The 20426-nt window shown below is 44.5% G+C and overlaps 1 protein-coding gene and 1 non-coding gene across 2 annotated transcripts in view; both read right to left on the bottom strand.

Moving 5' to 3' along the window:
* The window catches only part of PRKACB (protein kinase cAMP-activated catalytic subunit beta), a 123882-nt gene extending 104113 nt beyond the window's left edge, over positions 1-19769 (bottom strand). Inside the window, exon 1 of the mRNA XM_040360590.1 lies at positions 19592-19769. Within this exon, the coding sequence (XP_040216524.1) occupies positions 19592-19637 (46 nt within the window). The 5' untranslated portion in view covers positions 19638-19769. The remainder of the gene's footprint in view (positions 1-19591) is intronic.
* LOC120946406 lies at positions 1385-1515 on the bottom strand. Its single transcript, XR_005750729.1, has one exon.
* Positions 19770-20426: the final 657 nt, after the last annotated feature.

The following is a 20426-nucleotide window of genomic DNA, read 5'->3' on the forward strand; positions in this document are numbered from 1 at the left end:
GAGGGACAAAATACAATGTTAGTCAATGGGGATGGTTCACATCTGCACGCTGATGCGCCTAACGCGCATCGCCTGTAGTCAAAAGAAGTTCCGGACCCTTTTTTGTCGCGCAATACGCGCGATATGCGCGTATTTGAGCGTTTTTGGTTTTCCATTGAAATCAATGTAAAACGCCAGATACGCGTGTATTGCGCGACAACAAGCGTTTGCTACGGGCGTTTTGTCAATAGAACTTGTCGCCCATGCAGAAGATTAAAAAAATCTACCAACATAGCAACAAGTGATGAAAAGATGATAGTTTTTCCTATTGGCTAAAAAAAAAACGTCTAAGTACAAAAACGTCGGACAACGCTGTATGCAAACGCGCATATTAGCATGAATACGCGCGAAAAAAACGCCTAAAAAAAACGCCGGAAAACGACGCTATTGCCTACGCCTAGGTGTGAATGCAGCCTAAGTGTTTGAGACAGAAACTCAAAGCACAAACCGGCTTATGGAATGTTTACAAAACACACTGAAGAAAATATATACAAAAGGAGGACCAACAAAGCAAAAAACAAGCACTAAAACAGAATAGGCAAGCCTATAATATAATAAAAAACATAATATAGCTTTTCAACGTCATTCCTATTGTGGTCCATAGAAGGTCATTTCTGAGCTCCCTTTGGGCGACTGCTTTTAATCCGGCCATAGAGAAATCTAAAACTGAAAGTTCTGTTAATTAGCGAATAGGATTGTGCCATCATTTCTTTTTTAAACAAAATCCAGCATGTCGGATCAGACATTTTCAACTGCGGCACAAAAAGTGTCGCAGGTGTCACATGAAGTTCACACATATGTGATGCGGATTCCAGTGCGGGGTCCCGCATCGAATGTCACGCTCAGTCGGTTCACACTGACCTCTGCGAACCGATGCGGGTGTCAATGTAAAGTTACTGACACCCCCAGTAAAGTTACTCGTAAAGTTAATACGGACGTGTGAAGAAACCAGCTGAATGTGTAAAGTTACTGACACCCCCAGATCGGTTCGCGCTGCAAACTGTCAATCGGATCGCATAGGTGTGAACGCCTATGCGATCCGATTCCAGTGTGGAGCAAAAAAAGGATCCTGCACTATTTTGGTGCGAATGCGATTTCATCCAGTTTCTATGGCTGAATATGCATCGCACAGACATTGCATGTGATCTGCACAGCAATGCGCTGCAAATTACATGCAATGTCTGTCATGCCACAAGTGTGAACCCAGCCTGATGTAAAAAAAAAAAACAAACAAAAAAAAAACAAAAAAACGATTCAACAACATATTTTGTCCAGTTTTCCACCCATCTATGGTCGGTTTTATTACCCCAGAAGGCCAGCGTCAGATAAATTGTTTTTTTTTTCTATGCGTTTGCTCCGTATCTGTCCGTGACGATTTCTCTCACGTCGCCCCGGTCATCAGAAAGCATTATTATTCTAGGGAGATTTGGTGACAAACAGAGCAGAATGTATCCCCATCTGTGTATCAGTCTCCCAAAATCAGTTACATTTTTATACAAATCCTTCAGTAGCCAATTTCACTCAGCATCTCACATGTATGGCGGACCCAGGCAATCACTCAGCATCTCACATGTATGGCTGACCCAGGCAATCACTCAGCATCTCACATGTATGGCGGACCCAGGCAATCACTCAGCATCTCGCATGTATGGCTGACCCAGGCAATCACTCAGCATCTCACATGTATGACTGACCCAGGCAATCACTCAGCATCTCACATGTATGGCTGACCCAGGCAATCACTCAGCATCTCACATGTATGGCTGACCCAGGCAATCACTCAGCATCTCACATGTATGGCTGACCCAGGCAATCACTCAGCATCTCACATGTATGGCTGACCCAGGCAATCACTCAGCATCTCACATGTATGGCTGACCCAGGCAATCACTCAGCATCTCACATGTATGACTGACCCAGGCAATCACTCAGCATCTCACATGTATGACTGACCCAGGCAATCACTCAGCATCTCACATGTATGGCTGACCCAGGCAATCACTCAGCATCTCACATGTATGGCTGACCCAGGCAATCACTCAGCATCTCACATGTATGGCTGACCCAGGCAATCACTCAGCATCTCACATGTATGGCTGACCCAGGCAATCACTCAGCATCTCACATGTATGGCGGACCCAGGCAATCACTCAGCATCTCACATGTATGGCTGACCCAGGCAATCACTCAGCATCTCACATGTATGGCAGACCCAGGCAATCACTCAGCATCTCACATGTATGGCGGACCCAGGCAATCACTCAGCATCTCACATGTATGGCTGACCCAGGCAATCACTCAGCATCTCACATGTATGGCAGACCCAGGCAATCACTCAGCATCTCACATGTATGGCGGACCCAGGCAATCACTCAGCATCTCACATGTATGGCTGACCCAGGCAATCCACAGGCAGAGGATCTGTTCATCACATCTGGAGATGAGACAAGAACTACCCATCATCAACATTGACACAAAGTCACTCCTTTAGCAAACTACGCATTCCAAAAGCTGAAGATGGCGATCCTCCGATTTGTTATACAGGAAAGGAAACGATCACCGAATTAGATCACATATGGAAAGACTATATCTGCAAATGTGGTTTCCTCTGAGATTATTAGCATTCAATGTCTTTGTACAGAATATGCAATACATCTTTGCCATTAAAGTGGTTGTAAACCCTTACAGACCACTTTAACCTACAGGTAAGCCTAGATTAAGGCTTACCTGTAGGTGCAACAAATATCTCCTAACCTACACGGTTTAGAGATATTTGCAGAAAAGACTGCACCGATGTCTACAGCGCGTGCGCGCCGTAGACAACGGGGCAGGCACACTGAGCATGCCGTTAGTGAGGGCGATCGTGCTGTCACTGATGGCTCCGGCCAATCACAGCACCGGAGCCGCGATACCCGGAAGTAACTCGGTAACAATAGCGGCGGAGGTGAGGAACGAGAGTCGCTTCGATCTCAGGTAAGTAATTGATAATGAGCTAGTTATGCACTGCTTATACCAGGGCTTGGCAAATTTGCTTTGAACCCAGGAGCCAGCTTAAAAAAAGTTAGGAGTCAGTTTTTTTTTTATTAAACCAATCTTATGGGTGCAACATGTATAGTGTGTTCCTGAAGGTGAACTTTTCTTTTAAACCCTTTCACAGCCAGAGCTTTGTTTTTGCACACGTTATTATTATTATTATTATTAATAATACAAATATATATATATATATATATATATATTTATATATTTATATATATTAATTTTAGGCCTGAAGATTACATAATATATTTTCTGAAAGCAGACACCCTCGAGAATAAATAATGGCAGTTACAATTTTTTAGGTCATGCAATATAACCGCAAAAAGGTAAAAAAAAATTTTTTTAGGGGGCACAAAAACGCAATAAACGACCCAGATTTTTGGTAAAATATAAAAGCCGAGGTTGCACCGAGTAAATAGATACCCAACATGTCAAACCTTAAACATGTCAATACCCTATATTTTCTATTGACTAAAGCACTCTATAGGTCATCCGTTTAGCATTATGAAGGTCGTCTGGTGCTAGAATTATTGCTCTTATTGGGGGGATAACATTTTTTTATAATAAAATATAAAAATAATAAAGTATCCTAAGTGAGGATTTTTTTGTGTGTGACAGGTACTCTTTAATGACATTCAGAGTCTATAAGACCCTGGATGGCTCTGCCCTTTGTGCTCCAGTGAATTTAATGCACATCGTTGTCCAGCCTTGATGGCCAGGGAAACGGGGGACCCGAAAGGGATGTCACATGTCACTTCTGCATCAACAACTAGAAGGGGAGGAGAGCGGACAAGTGTCTCTCCTCACTCCCCTCTACCTGGCGGCAACCACTATGCCTGTACCACAGGTGGGCAAGCGGAGCCCAGGATACTGCAGCATATAGTCAGATTCCTTGATACAAGTTTAGACCTGGAATGTATAAAGGCCCCAGATGCACGATATCCTGGGGTTTAGGTGCATGCACAGCCTCATTGCTGGCAGCCAGTTAAACTTTATGAGAGACAGAAAGCTGCTGAAGCTGAACAGTGCATTTAGTACTAACATTTAGGACAGTATGCACCCAAGGACGAATGCCTGGAACACAAGCAATCTGCATTCTGGGAATTAATCCTTGAGTGCACTGCCATGTGAAACACCACAGTACATAGTCCAACCATAGCAGGTTTCAGGATCTCAGAGTTTACTAGGCTGCTGGCAGCGGGACGGTGCGATTTTGCCTTCTGCCTGCACCTAAACACCAGGATCTCAATGCCCTGTGTGCACGAGGCTGCATGACATTAGAAAGCTTTAGGCTTCCTTAAAAGTCACACTGACAACAATGATACTGTATGGACACCTCCTGAGGACACGGCCATGACAAACACTAAAGGACGGCAACACGTCTCCTAGATTACTTATTTCTCAAACCACTGCTCAGATCAGCACAGTTCAAGTAACTCTGGCCATACATATACCGGCATATATGGCAACTAGGGGTGCAACGGATCACAGTTGATCCGTGATCCGAACGGGTCACCCCCTTCGGATCGCCGCGGCTCCAGAGCTAGGCCGAAGCCACAGCCTTTCCTAATGTTTTGGCCGCGGCTCCGGAGCTAGGCCGAAGCCGCGGCCTTTCCTAACGTTATGACCGCGGCTTCGGAGCCGCAGGAATAACATTAGGAAAGGCCGCGGCTTCGGCCTAGCTCCGGAGCCGCGGCCATCTTGGTACACACGGCGGCAGCCCTCCTCTATTTACACCCACAGAGGAGGAACCCGCACTCGTGGGACACACGCTGGGGAGTGTCTGTACTGCCCTGGGGGGGTCTCTTGCCCTGAGAGGAGGGGGGGTCTCTTGCCGAGTCTCTTGCCGGAGGAGGAGGGTCTCTTGCCCTGAGAGGAGGGGGGGGGGGGTCTGCACCAAGGGGGGTACTATAGTTGGTGGGGGGGGGGGGGGGGGAACAGGGGGGGGGGGGGATGTGCATATTACAGTGGGGGAGAATTTTTTGTTTGCCGACCTGAAAAATGATCCGATCCGTGACTCCTGATTCGAGGAACGATACGAACCATGCGTTTTTTGATCCGTTGCACCCCTAATGGCGACCCCCCTAATTTTCCAGATATACCATATATAATTGCCATATAAGACTACCTTCCTTCCAAGGCAACTGTTTAAAATGATTTAAATCAAATCTGATGTTTTTTTAATCAAAATGGTCATGACTTACCGGTACTTAAAATCCTCATGTTCATTATAAGTTCATCAAATGACATCTTGTGATACATTTGTAAGACAGTCATCATATGAATCTCATTCCGAATCAGATCATGTGGCTTCAGCTTCCCTTCATCTTGCCACAAGTAGTCGCCCTCCATACCATGCGATTAATTTGATATGCCACACTTCTTTAAAGACTTGATTACCGTTTCTGCATCAATATCATTCCAGGCGTTTATGACAAAGTTACACAAAACATCCAACTGTGGCGCGCACGTTTCCTCCTTTTGTAAATTACTTTTTGCCGCTAACCATCCACCAATTCCACGGTTCTTGAATGCGATCTTCAAAGGTCTTGTTCAGACACTCATCCAGTGGCTGTGCCAGCGATGGCAATCCTGCAGGAATAACAGCTGTATCTGGGTTTAGTCTTGCCCGCGTTTTCTTTGTGCCGGTAGTAAATGAGCACTGAACATATCCCACACCGATAGGCTACGTTCTCAATGAAGGCCACCTCATCGCCAACTCCATACATCATCAAGCCAAAGCTTTACCCCTTCATTATACATCCAGCCTTTTTAATTCACATGTACAAAAACTCCAACAGGAACTCGATTGTCGGCATTGTTTTTCCTTTTAGAAATAATCATTGGCCTTAGGTTTGGCGCCATCAGCTGTACATGCTAGTACCAATGTAAAACTGGACTTCTCATGTCCTGACGTTTTAATTAACGGTTTTTGCACTTTTTGAATTGACAGTTATTTCCAGCCATATAAAAATTCATAGGAGTTTCATGCATATTTCCATATTACTTATCGCATAGCCGTGTTCCTTGCGCCGTTGTATTACATATCGATGGAAATTGTTTACTTTGCCATTGAGATCTGCAGGTTATTTTTGTGCAATTTTGGTATTTTGCCTCAGTACCAGATTTTGCCTCAGTACCAGATTTTGCCTTTCCAAGAACCTAGTACACCAGATACATTGGCCTTAAATCCTTTGCTGCAATCTGGGTGCAAACATACGTATGTTTGGTATCACTACATAACCATTGTGACGATGCTCAGGCACCATGTCTGCTACATGATGTGAGTTTTGGTCAATGTCGGGTGCCCCTTTTTAGGCCAGGTTCACACTGGGCTATGGGAATGAAGAGCTAAACGCGCATGATTTCACTCCCGTTTCAGCTAGAAACGTGCTTCATATTTCCTTCTTCCTTGCTGGTGGAGCCACGATGGGGCCTTGTCTAGCAGCCGTTTTGTTTACCCCCACTGTCAGCCCGCTGGATGTGCGGCAATACTATATGTATGGTAGCTTCGGCTACATATACCATACTGAGCCAATCACACCAAGCGATGTATTCTCTTATTGGATACCATGCCTGCTCAGATTGGCAGAGGTTGTAACATCAGCTCGTCTCTCTGACTTAGCCAATCCAAGCAGGCTTTGTATCCATTAATTGAATACATTGCTCGGTGCGATTGGCGCAGCATACTGTATGTAGCCAAAGCTACCGTACATACAGTATTACCGCACATCCAGCGGGCTGACAGATAAGGGATGTTTGTTTTGGTCCAAACGAACTGTGTAAAGCAGTCCTAAACCTGGTGTTCTCTTAAAGGGGTTGTAAAGGAAAAACATGTTTTTCCCTTAAAGCGGAGGTTCACCCATAGCCACCTTTTCCCCTTAGCTTTATGCTCGTTTTGTCTAGGGAAATCGGCTATTTGTTTTAAAATATGATCCGTACTTACCCGTTTTCGAGATGCATCTTCTCCGCCGCTTCCGGGTATGGGCTGCGGGACTGGGCGTTCCTTCTTGATTGACAGTCTTCCGAGAGGCTTCCGACGGTCACATCCATCGCGTCACGATTTTCCGAAAGAAGCCGAACGTCGGTGCGCAGGCGCAGTATAGAGCTGCACCGACGTTCGGCTTCTTTCGGCTACGAGTGACGCGATAGATGCGACCGTCGGAAGCCTCTCGGAAGACTGTCAATCAAGAAGGAACGCCCGCTCCCGAAGACCCATACCCGGAAGCGACGGAGACGATGCATCTCGAAAACGGGTAAGTACGGATCATATTTTAAAACAAATAGCCGATTCCCCTAGACCGAACGAGCATGAAGCTAAGGGGAGAAGAGAAAAAAAAAAAAAAAATAAAAAAAAAAAAGAATTGGGTGAACTCCCGCTTTAATAGCTTCCTTTACCTTAGTGCAATACTCCTTCATTTACCTCATCCTTCCATTTTGCTTTTAAAATGTCCTTATTTCTTCTGAGAAATCCTCACTTCCTGTTCTTCGGTCTGTAACTCCACACAGTAATGCAAGGCTTTCTCCCTGGTGTGGAGAAAGCCTCTTGAGGGGGGAGGGGGCAAGCAGGCAAGTCAGGACACAGTCTACTTTGCAGATAGAGAAAGGAGCCGTGTGTGTTAGTGGGCGTCGTGACACTCCTGCTCGCCCCCTCAAGAGGCTTTCTCCACACCAGGAAGAAAGCCTTGCATTACTGTAAAGGAAGCCATTTAAAAGGGAAAAAAAAAAAAAAAAAAAAATTTCCTTTACAACCCCTTTAAGGTTCAAATTTTATACTCCGCGTAGAAGACGACCCTCCCTCCATTTTTGGGGGATGTTTTTAAGGTTAAAGGGTCATCCTATACACCGGCATATATCCCAATAACATATGTACAAAAATGTTTCCAGCAATGTCATCATTGTCCTATATGATGCCCATCACAGGGACCACCGCCAAACTGGAGCATGAACAGTTCCCTTTACTGGAACCAAAGGGTCAAGTCCAACCACCTGAATAACAACCCCACACCATAATCCCCCCTCCACCCAGGAATTTGGGCCAGTGAACAAAGTAACCCACCTTAACACACATCGACATTCAATGCAACGCCTCAGTCTCACATTATGCACATCAACGTGCGCTGACCTGCGTTTTGAAGCACTTCCACCAAGTTGGAGTCCCACCCGTCCCCATCTTATGGTTGGAGGGGGGGTGAATATACAGGTAAAAATCCAACAAAATAAAAAGGGGTTCATCCCACTTCCTGTTGTGTGTATAAGACAGGAAGTGAATCTCCTGAATAGCAGACACAGATGACACATAAAACCTGGCAAGGGGCTTAACCTCCCCCTACTCTATCCAAATGTAAAAAAATAAAAAATAAATGGCTTTAGGAACAAATTTAGGTTCGCCGCTTAAGTTCCAATCTGATTGTATCATTTCCCTAAAGCCAACCCTAGACTGGTCCAATCTCAGCTGGTGCAGCAGGGACCGGCCAAGATTCCAAGTATGTATTGGGAGGCAGGGGTAAACCCCTCGCCAGGTTTTATGTGTCACATGCGTCTCCTATACAGGAGATTCACTTCCTGTCACACACAGGAAGTAGAATGAAATGCTTTTGGGTACAACCAGCTTGCTGTATTTTTCATGTGATTATTGCCAGCAGCTATAGCCGCTAGCAATAATCACAGTGTGCTCTCCCGGGCTTGGATGGGTCCCCCAGCCACGAGAACACACGGCTGCATGGGAGGGATTCCCTTATCAACACTTGAAGGGGCAGTTGAGTGACTGGTTGCAGGAAAGTAAGTCACTCCATGACCGGCTTATGATTTCCCAACCTATGTAGCATGACGGACGGCCACACTGGACATACATTGATTGCTTAAACCTAAAAGGTAGCTCAAACAAGTCAAATTTTTTGTTGAATGGAAAAAAAAACTGACCCGATTCCCCCAGACACTTGATGATGGAGGAATCCTCCTGGCTGAGCTATTGTGTTCTGACCATGGGGTGACTTCCCCGCCATCAGAATACACTGATCAGTGCGAAACTCTAAAGCCTGTGGCTTGGATCGAGTTAGGGCTGCAACTAACGATTATTTTAATAATCGATTAGTTGGCCGATTATTGTTTCGATTAATCGCATAATAGGCTTAAAGAAAAAAAACAAAAAACATTTGGGCAGATTACAAAACACAAATTGCAGCAAAAACACATTTCATGCTTTTCTGCAGCTTCTCCATTGAAGTATATTAAACCAAAAAAAACCTAAATAGCACCGTTTGCGTTAAAAAGTCCTCGTCCTTTCCAAATACGCAGCAGCTGAAAAAAAAAAAATCATGGATGTGAACGTGTCCCATAGGGAAACATGTAACTGAACTGTAGTGTGTTTCTGCAAAAAGCACCAAAAAAACAGAGGTGTGACCCAGACCTGAGATGTTTAGTAACATAATGGGGTTAAAAAAACAAAAATAAGTACAAAAAGAGCAAATAAATTGCTACTGTATGGGGATCATTTTTTTACTGTGGGACAGTGAAAGTAATAATTACAGTAGCGATTTGTTTTTTTGTTCTATAAAGGGCAAATTTTTGTTTTTTTAAACCCATTATGTTACTGGCCGATTAATCGATTATGGAAATTGTAATCGATTAATTTCATAATCGATTAGTTGTTTCGGCCCTAGATCGAGTATGGAAACCAGTAGATCAATGTTTGTACAAATAACCATGTCCATACACTAGAGCTGCACGATTCTGGCTAAAATGAGAATATACATTTTTTTTTTGCTTAGAAGATCAGGATTCTCGCGGTGTAACATCTTCTTTTACATCATACAAAAAAAAAATTGGGCTAACCTTGCTGTTTAGTTTTTTTTTTCCCCTTCATTAAAGTGTATTTTTTTCCCAAAACAAAATGCGTTCGAAAAATCGTTGTGCAAATACAGTGCGACATAAAATATTGCAACAACCACCATTTTATTCTCTAGGGTCTCTGCTTAAAAAAAATAAATAATAATAATTAAAAAAAAAAATTATATATATATATATATATATATATATATATATATATATATATATATATATATATATATATATATATATATATATATATATATATATATATATATATATATATATATATATATATATATATATATATATATATATATATATATATATATATATATATCACGTAATTTTCTAGCAGAAAATAATGATTTTTTACTTTTAAGCAACAACAAGAAAAGGTTTGGTCTTTAAATGGTTACCTTCTTTCATCTACACAGTTCTTTCCTTTAATAAAAGAAAAAAAAAAAGAGATACTTTGTTTCCACTTATTCCCTGTTGTATTAAAACTTGGCAGGCTTCCTGGATTTTGATTTTTCCAGCTGTGAAAACTCTCTGCACTTGTTAGAAAGATCCTGACATGCTGAAGATCGGGAATGGAAAAAGATTGCGATTTCGATTAATCGTGCAGCTCTACACAGATAAAAAAAATTCAGCCAGTCCCTGCTGAACCAACCAAATTTCAAACCATATATACCAGCATACACATTACCATCTGACCACACAGACTTTATACAATAGGACCCAACTAATCTGTCCAGTCAGTTAGTATCCAATCAGGAAGGCCCCTGTACTACACAGTTGGGGGGGGGGGGGGGGTAGCCGGTATCTGGTTTTGACAGATACTCGCTCCTACTTCCACCGGGGTTACTGCAGCAATCTGAGCGGAATGTCACACGATCGAAAAATCCGACAACACACATTTTTTATCCGATTTTTTTTAAAGCGTGCTATCCCACATTTGTTAGCGGGGAAATCTGACAATTGTCCAATGGAGCGTACAAACGGGCGGATTTTCCGACAACAGCATGTCATCACACAATTCCCGTCGGAAAATCTGATCGTGTGTACAGATACAACCAGCCCTTTGAGAGCAACCATAATTCTGAAGCAGCCGGCAACTAAATAGAGTTTGACACCCCTACCCTACAGTGTAGACAATAGGCTGAGAATGGGGTGGGGGTAGATTTGAGCTTGGTTTGGCTTTGACTGGAATTACTTTCAGACTCACACATTATACAATTTAACCGTGCAATCTGCTTTTTATCCATTATTGACTAGATAATATAAGGGCCCATCTGATTGGATACAAACTGACTGGATAGAGGCGTTATGTCCTCACATATAGAGGTCGACCGATATGGGTTTTTCTCTGGCCGATGGCGATATTTAGAAATCAGGGCGGCCGATATATGATGCAGATTTTTGCAGCCGATATTATAGGCCGATTTTTTTTTTTTTTTTAACAGGTGACACTGGCACGTGGCTTTAACCCTTTCACGCCGACGCAACGCATATATGCGTCCTCGGCTTTCGGGGGTTATACCGGGTTGATGCCTGCAGCCGCAGGCATCATCCCGGTACTGTTGTTTAGAGCCGGCGATCGGCTATCCAAACATAACAACCGATGCGGCTAAAAGCCGCTCGGTTGTTATGCCGGAGGAGCGGGAGGGGACATCCCCCCCCCTCCCGCCGCCTTTCGCCGCTCTGACCGGGCCTCCCGTCCCACCGGGAGACCCGATCATCCATCCGGCGCCTTCTGTGTCCAGGCGGAGACTGACACTAAGCCGTAAGCGGCTTTGATTCAGTCTCCGCATTGAAACCACGGAAGCGGCGTCATGACGTCACTTCCGGGTTTCTCGGCTGTCAATGGCGCCGGATTTAAAAAAAGTACACAGTATTCAGAATCGCCGTTTTCGGCGATCTGAATACTTTGAAGTGCAAAGGAGGGCTAGGAGGTCTTTTAGACCCCCGATCCCTCCATAAAGAGTACCTGTCACCACCTATTGCTGTCACAAGGGATGTTTACATTCCTTGTGACAGCAATAAAAGTGATCAAAATGAAAAAAAAAAAAAAAAAAAACAATTTATTATAAAAAATAAAATAAATAAGAAAACAAAAAAAAAAAATTTTTTTTAAAGCGCCCCCCTCCCCGCGAGCTTGCGCAGCAAAGAAAACGCATACGGAAGTCGCGCCCGCATATGAAAACGGTGTTCAAATCACACATGTGAGGTATCGTCAGAGCGAGAGCAATAATTCTAGCACTAGACCTACTGTAACTCTAACCTGGTAACCGTAAAAAAAGTTTAAAGTGTCGCCTATGGAGATTTTTAGGAACCTAAGTTTGTCGCAATTCCACGAGTGCGTGCAATTATAAAGCGTGACATGCTTGGTATCTATTTACTCGGCGTAATATCATCTTTCACATTATGCAAAAAAAATGGGCTAATTTTACTTTCATTTTTTTAAAATTCATGAAAGTTAATTTTTCTCAAAAAGTTGTGTTTAAAACACCGCTGCACAAATACCGTATGACATAAAATATTGCAAAAATCGCCATTTTATTCTCTAGATTCTCTGCTAAAAAATATATATAATATTTGGGGGTTCTAAGTAATTTTCTAGCCAAAAATATGGATTTTAACTTGTAAACACCAAATGTCATACATAGGCGTAGGCATGAAAGGGTTAACAGGTGACAAAGGCAAGTGCCACTGGTTAGCACTAACAGGTGACACTGGCAGGTTTCACAGCCGATAATGTAACTGTGTGAAACTGCTCTCTGCAGAAACTGTATGGAGAGAGAGGAGCTCACAAATTCAGCGTGATATCGGAGGTGGGCAGGACCCAGGCAGCTATCCAGTCAATGATCGGGCTGTTAAAGGAAGGGGCAGGGCCACATACATGTAGCGGCCCACCCAGATTGCATCCCATTGGCTGGTGTTGGATAGCTGGGTCCCGCCCACCCCGACATCCAACCTCAATAATGGCCTCTCCCTCTCCGCGGCGCTGCTCTGCAGACAGAGTGTGGAGAAGGGAGGAGGAACCCCACGTTCCTCCTCCACACTCTGCTGGCACAGGTGCGGCCAGTGTTAAATATCGGACGATTGCGATTTCTACAAAATGGGCAAAGATCGGTTGACCTCCTCTACTCGCATATCTATAAAAGTTGATTGTACAAAAGCTAAATGATTAGATTGTAACATGTATATCATCTAGGTAGCGCAAGGACCTGCCCAATTGGATACAATTTGAATGGATTGTTTAGATTTGAGGGCTTTGGTAAATCCAACAGATTATGCAATCAGACTGTATAGAGCAGTGATGGTGAACCTTGGTACCCCAGATGTTTTGGAACTACATTTCCCATGATGCTCGTGCATTCTGCAGGGTAGATGAGCATCATGGGAAACGAAGTTCCAAAACATCTGGGGTACCAAGGTTCCCCATCACTGGTAGTGTCTTGCGAAAGTATTCGGCCCCCTTGAACTTTGCGACCTTTTGCCACATTTCAGGCTTCAAACAAAGATATAAAACTATTTTTTTTGAAGAAACAACAACAAGTGGGACACAATCATGAAGTGGAACAAAATTTATTGGATATTTCAAACAAATAAAACTGAAAAATTGGGCGCGCAAAATTATTCAGCCCCCTTAAGTTAATACTTTGTAGTGTCACCTTTTGCTGCGATTACAGCTGTAAGTCGCTTGGGGTATGTCTCTATCAGTTTTGCACATCGAGAGGCTGACATTTTTGCCCATTCCTCCTTGCAAAACAGCTCGAGCTCAGTGAGGTTGGATGGAGAGCGTTTGTGAACAGCAGTTTTCCGTTCTTTCCACAGATTCTCGATTGGATTCAGGTCTGGACTTTGACTTGGCCATTCTAACACCTGGATATGTTTATTTGTGAACCATTCCATTGTAGATTTTGCTTTATGTTTTGGATCATTGTCTTGTTGAAAGACAAATCTTCGTCCCAGTCTCAGGTCTTTTGCAGACTCCATCAGGTTTTCTTCCAGAATGGTCCTGTATTTGGCTCCATCCATCTTCCCATCAATTTTAACCATCTTCCCTGTCCCTGCTGAAGAAAAGCAGGCCCAAACCATGATGCTGCCACCACTATGTTTCACAGTGGGGATGGTGTGTTCAGGGTAATGAGCTGTGTTGCTTTTACGCCAAACATAACATTTTGCATTGTTGCCAAAAAGTTAGATTTTGGTTTCATCTGACCAGAGCACCTTCTTCCACATGTTTGGTGTGTCTCCCAGGTGGCTTGTGGCAAACTTTAAACAACACTTTTTATGGATATCTTTAAGAAATGGCTTTCTTCTTGCCACTCTTCCATAAAGGGCAGATTTGTGTAGTATATGACTGATTGTTGTCCTATGGACAGAGTCTCCCACCTCAGCTGTAGATCTCTGCAGTTCATCCAGAGTGATCATGGGCCTCTTGGCTGCATCTCTGATCAGTCTTCTCCTTGTATGAGCTGAAAGTTTAGAGGGACGGCCAGGTCTTCGTAGATTTGCAGTGGTCTGATACTCCTTCCATTTCAATATTATCGCTTGCACAGTGCTCCTTGGGAGGTTTAAAGCTTGGGAAATCTTTTTGTATCCAAATCCGGCTTTAAACTTCTCCACAACAGTATCTCGGACCTGCCTGGTGTGTTCCTTGTTCTTCATGATTGTCTCTGCGCTTTAAACGGACCTCTGAGACTATCACAGTGCAGGTGCATTTATACGGAGACTTGATTACACACAGGTGGATTCTATTTATCATCATTAGTCATTTAGGTCAATATTGGATCATTCAGAGATCCTCACTGAACTTCTGGAGAGAGTTTGCTGCACTGAAAGTAAAGGGGCTGAATCATTTTGCACGCCCAATTTTTCAGTTTTTTATTTGTTAAAAAATCCAATAAAATTTCGTTCCACTTCATGATTCTGTCCCACTTGTTGATTCTTCAAAAAAAATTACAGTTTTATATCTTTATGTTTGAAGCCTGAAATGTGGCAAAAGGTCGCAAAGTTCAAGGGGGCCCGAATACGTTCGCAAGGCACTGTATAGTGTATGGCCACCCAAAGGAAATTGTACCATCAGATCATATATCATATGGCCAGTAGAGCTGCACGATTCATCATGAAGAATCAAAATCGTGATCTTTTTCCCTTCCCGATCTTCAAAGCAGCATGTCAGGATCTTTCCAACAAGTACAGAGTTCTCACAGCTGGAAAAAACAAAATCCAGGCAGCCTGACAAGTTTTAATACAACAGAGAATAAGTGGAAACAAAGTATCTTTTCATTCTTTTATCAAAAGGAAAGAACTCTGGCGGGTAAATGAATGAATTTTATCTATTTAAAGACCAAACCTTTTCTAACATTTGTTGCTTACAAGTAAAAAATCTTTTTCTGCTAGAAAATTACTTGGAACGCCCAAACATATATTTTTTTTAGCAGAGACCCTAGAGCAGGGGTGGCCAACCAGTGGCCCGGGGGCCACATGTGGCCCGCGGAGCCCTCTGATGTGGCCCGGGACCTCCTGCTCTGGACTGGTGGGTTGGCAAGCCCAGATTGCAGGTTGCCGACCCACCATACCACAGCATCAGTGTTGTGAATGAAGCTGGTGGCAGAGGAAGAACGCAGCTGCAGAGCAGAGCCCCATAAGCCGATGCGTCCTCTACAGCACTGGCTTTTGCCACAAGTGGAGTCTGTGGCAAAGTTCAGCTAACCCGCAGGATAGACACCGGTGCACTACACTGCACCCACAATGTGGGTAAACCACAGCACATCAGTGTGAAAGCAGACTTGGGCCCTTTTCGCACGATCAGCCCGACCAAATGGGACCCTCAATAGCGACAGATGTCTGTTTACGCCTGACTACCTCCAATCCAAACAGAAGGAAATTCGTCCCCTTCCATCTGGGCGGATCGGAGGGCCTATAGGAGTAGCCGTGACCTGCCAATCCGCCTGCTCCTCTCATTGTGGCCCACGACTGGCTACCAAGTTGCTTAAATGGCCCTCACTCTTCAAAAGGTTGGGCACCCCTGCCCTAGAGAATAAAATAGCGGTTGTTGAAATATTTTAGGTCACACTGTATTTGCACAGCAGTTTTTCAAATGCAATGTTACACTTTAATGAATATAAAAAAATAAAACAAAACAGCAAAGTTAGCCCAATTTATTTGTACAATGTGAATCGTGATTTTTATTCCAAGCAAAATAATTTTGATTCTCATTTTAGCCAGAATCGTGCAGCTCTAATGGTCAGTTAAGGTTGCGCAGAGATCATACAAATTGTATAGTGTATGGAGATACTAGGGTTGCACAAAGCTCATACCATCACATTTTATATTGAATGATAATCTTAAAGGGTCACTAAAGGATTTTTTTTTTTTTTTTTTTTTTTTTTTGCAAAAATGACTGTTTACAGGGTATAGAGACATAAAAGTTAACTGATTCATTTTAAAAATGATTAAAAATTTAATTTAATCTATCATATAATGTGCCTCTAGTCTCACTTTTGGCTTTAAAGGTACATACATGAAGTTCCGGGTGAGAGGTGAGTCGGGAAGACACACAGAACAAAAAACAAACAAATCCAGGGCAGTGTTTTGTTTTTAAAATGAATCTGATTGGTTCTGAGGAGTTTTAGACACACAGTAATGACAGCTTAGACCACCGTGAGAAAGCTCCCAGTACCATGGTTATAAGGAAACAGGCAACCAGGAAGTGTGGAGATCACAGCAGAATTACAGCAACTTCAAAGCAAAAATGAGGACATGAAACCAGTACTGCAGTAAGGTAAAGGAAGCTATTTAGCTAAAAAAAGAAAAAGAAAATTCCTTTAGTGACCCTTTAACCACCTCCTGCCTGCCAGATAGATACACGACGGCGGCAGGGTGGCCCTCTTGTTCTGGGACGACATCATATGACTTCATCGCACTCTCGCCACGATTGGGGGCACGGCAGATCCACGATCTTGGTAAAGTTGATGACGCGGCTCTTTACCCATGTGATCAGCTGTGTCCAATCACAGCTGTTTACATGTAAACAAAGAAATGCCCGTTATTGGTTCTCCGCACACTGACAGCGAGAGAGGAAAGCCAATCAGCGGCATTTCTTCCACAGAGGAGACCTGTACAGATAATCAGTGCAGCGCCAACAGTGCCCAGCAAAGGTGCCAGTCAGCAAAAGAAAAAAAAATTACTTATTTACAAAAAATGATTAACAAAAACTAAGGAAAAAAAACGTTTTTTTTTTTTTTTTTTTTTATTATTATGCCCCCCCCCCCAAAAAATGGGGGGGAAGAATCAGTCCAGCTGGGAATTAACAGCACCAAAAGCTCTAATACAACCAATAAAACTGTCACATGGGTACAGTGAGACATGACCGCGCAATTGTCATTCAAAGTACGACAGCACTGAAGATTGCAGAGAGATCATACAATCGGATCATACGGGCTGCAGAGAGATCATACAATCGCATTATACGGTCTGCAGAGAGATCATACAATCGCATCATACAGGCTGCAGAGAGATCATACAATCGCATTATACAGTCTGCAGAGAGATCATACAATCGCATCATACAGGGGGCAGAGAGATCATACAATCGCATCATACAGGGTGCAGAGAGATCATACAATCGCATTATACGGTCTGCAGAGAGATCATACAATCGCATTATACGGTCTGCAGAGAGATCATACAATCGCATCATACGGGCTGCAGAGAGATCATACAATCGCATCATACGGGCTGCAGAGAGATCATACAATCGCATCATACAGGGTGCAGAGAGATCATACAATCGCATTATACAGGGGGCAGAGAGATCATACAATCGCATTATACAGGGTGCAGAGAGATCATACAATCGCATCATACAGGCTGCAGAGAGATCATACAATCGCATCATACAGGCTGCAGAGAGATCATACAATCGCATTATACAGGCTGCAGAGAGATCATACAATCGCATCATACAGGCTGCAGAGAGATCATACAATCGCATCATACAGGCTGCAGAGAGATCATACAATCGCATTATACAGGGGGCAGAGAGATCATACAATCGCATTATACAGGGGGCAGAGAGATCATACAATCGCATCATACAGGGTGCAGAGAGATCATACAATCGCATTATACAGGGGGCAGAGAGATCATACAATCGCATTATACAGGGGGCAGAGAGATCATACAATCGCATTATACAGGCTGCAGAGAGATCATACAATCGCATTATACAGGCTGCAGAGAGATCATACAATCGCATTATACAGGCTGCAGAGAGATCATACAATCGCATTATACGGGCTGCAGAGAGATCATACAATCGCATTATACAGGCTGCAGAGAGATCATACAATCGCATCATACAGGGTGCAGAGAGATCATACAATCGCATCATACGGGGTGCAGAGAGATCATACAATCGCATTATACGGTCTGCAGAGAGATCATACAATCGCATCATACAGGCTGCAGAGAGATCATACAATCGCATCATACAGGCTGCAGAGAGATCATACAATCGCATTATACGGTCTGCAGAGAGATCATACAATCGCATTATACGGTCTGCAGAGAGATCATACAATCGCATTATACGGTCTGCAGAGAGATCATACAATCGCATTATACGGTCTGCAGAGAGATCATACAATCGCATTATACAGGGTGCAGAGAGATCATACAATCGCATTATACGGGGTGCAGAGAGATCATACAATCGCATTATACGGTCTGCAGAGAGATCATACAATCGCATTATACAGGGTGCAGAGAGATCATACAATCGCATTATACGGGGTGCAGAGAGATCATACAATCGCATTATACGGTCTGCAGAGAGATCATACAATCGCATTATACGGTCTGCAGAGAGATCATACAATCGCATTATACGGTCTGCAGAGAGATCATACAATCGCATTATACGGTCTGCAGAGAGATCATACAATCGCATTATACAGGGTGCAGAGAGATCATACAATCGCATTATACGGGGTGCAGAGAGATCATACAATCGCATTATACGGTCTGCAGAGAGATCATACAATCACATCATACAGGGTGCAGAGAGATCATACAATCGCATTATACGGGGTGCAGAGAGATCATACAATCGCATTATACGGTCTGCAGAGAGATCATACAATCGGATTGTGACATTTGATCGGTATCACTATTAAAGTATCCAAAGGCTGACTAAAAAGTGACGCCGCAGTAGTGAGACCACATTATTATAATTATTATATAGAGAGAGAGAGAGAACGCGCCAACAGTTTGCACAGCGCTTAACAAAACGTCTGAAGAAATGGTTTTGTTTCTGACACACAGACACTACAATCTGGTCTGGGGGGGTCGGCTGTAAACGAAGGGCCCCTCAGAGACACAATCAGGAGTCACCAAGACCACCAATGTCACTGAAATCAGACTGGTTGCTATGGGCAACACTCCCCTCTGAGGATGGCGTATAGAGGGAGAGGATGTTGCTCATGGTAACCAATCAGCTTCCTCAGTATAAGAGAGCTGTGACTGGTTTCTATGGGCAACTGCTGCTCCCAGAATGCTCTGCTCCTCTCACAGGCAGCTGACCCCCCTCCTCCGGCCTGCTTGTGTCCCTGGAGCCTCGGTGTTTCCTAGCCGTCCCCCCACCGACTCTCTGGGCCTCTCAGGCCGAACTCACCGCTCTCGATTTCGTTCCCTTTCTTGGCGGTGGCGGCGTTGCCCATGGCTGGGGGACTCGGGGCGGGGGGTGGCGCTGTGTGCTGGGGGGAGGCCGCTTCCCGGCTCTGTCCGTCTCTACTCTCCGCTCCAGCCGCCGCCTCCGCCACACGTCTAGAAGCGCTCCACCGGAAGTGACGTCCCAGCGGCCCGACTGCACGGACAAAGGGGCGGGGCGTTGTTACGGGAGACGCCGAGCGTGACCCCTCCTTCTGGTACACTGCCGACGGCCTGCGTGACCCCGGCCTCCCCTTCTTCCTCAGCCTCCAACCACACCGAGCCCGGCCTCCCCTCTGTCCTCAACCTCACTGACCCCGTCCTTCCCAGCCTCCAACCTGCTGACCCCGGCCTCCCCTCCTTCCTCAGCCTCCAACCACACTGAGCCCGGCCTCCCCTCTGTCCTTAACCTCCAACCACACCGAACCCGTCCTCCCCTCCCTCCTCAGCCTCCAACCTGCTGACCCCGGCCTCCACTCAGTCCTCTCCAACCTGTCTCCCCTCTGTCCTCTTCAGCCTCTAACCACATCGAGCCCGGCCTCCCCTCCGTCCTCTACAACCTCCAACCTGCTGCCCCCGGCCTCCCCTCAGCCTTCAAACACACTGACCCCAGCCTCCTTTCTATGCAATAGCCTCCAACCACACTGACCCGGTCTCCAGCAACATCTCCTCCATTCACTTCCCGGCCTCTAGCGACATCTCCTCCATTCACGTCCCGGCCTCCAGCCACATCTCCTCTCGCTTTTCGGCCTCCAGCCACATCTCCATTCACTTCCCGGCCTCCAGCGACATCTCCTCCA

The sequence above is a fragment of the Rana temporaria genome, chromosome 7, assembly GCF_905171775.1.
Source record: "Rana temporaria chromosome 7, aRanTem1.1, whole genome shotgun sequence".
Taxonomy (NCBI): domain Eukaryota; kingdom Metazoa; phylum Chordata; class Amphibia; order Anura; family Ranidae; genus Rana; species Rana temporaria.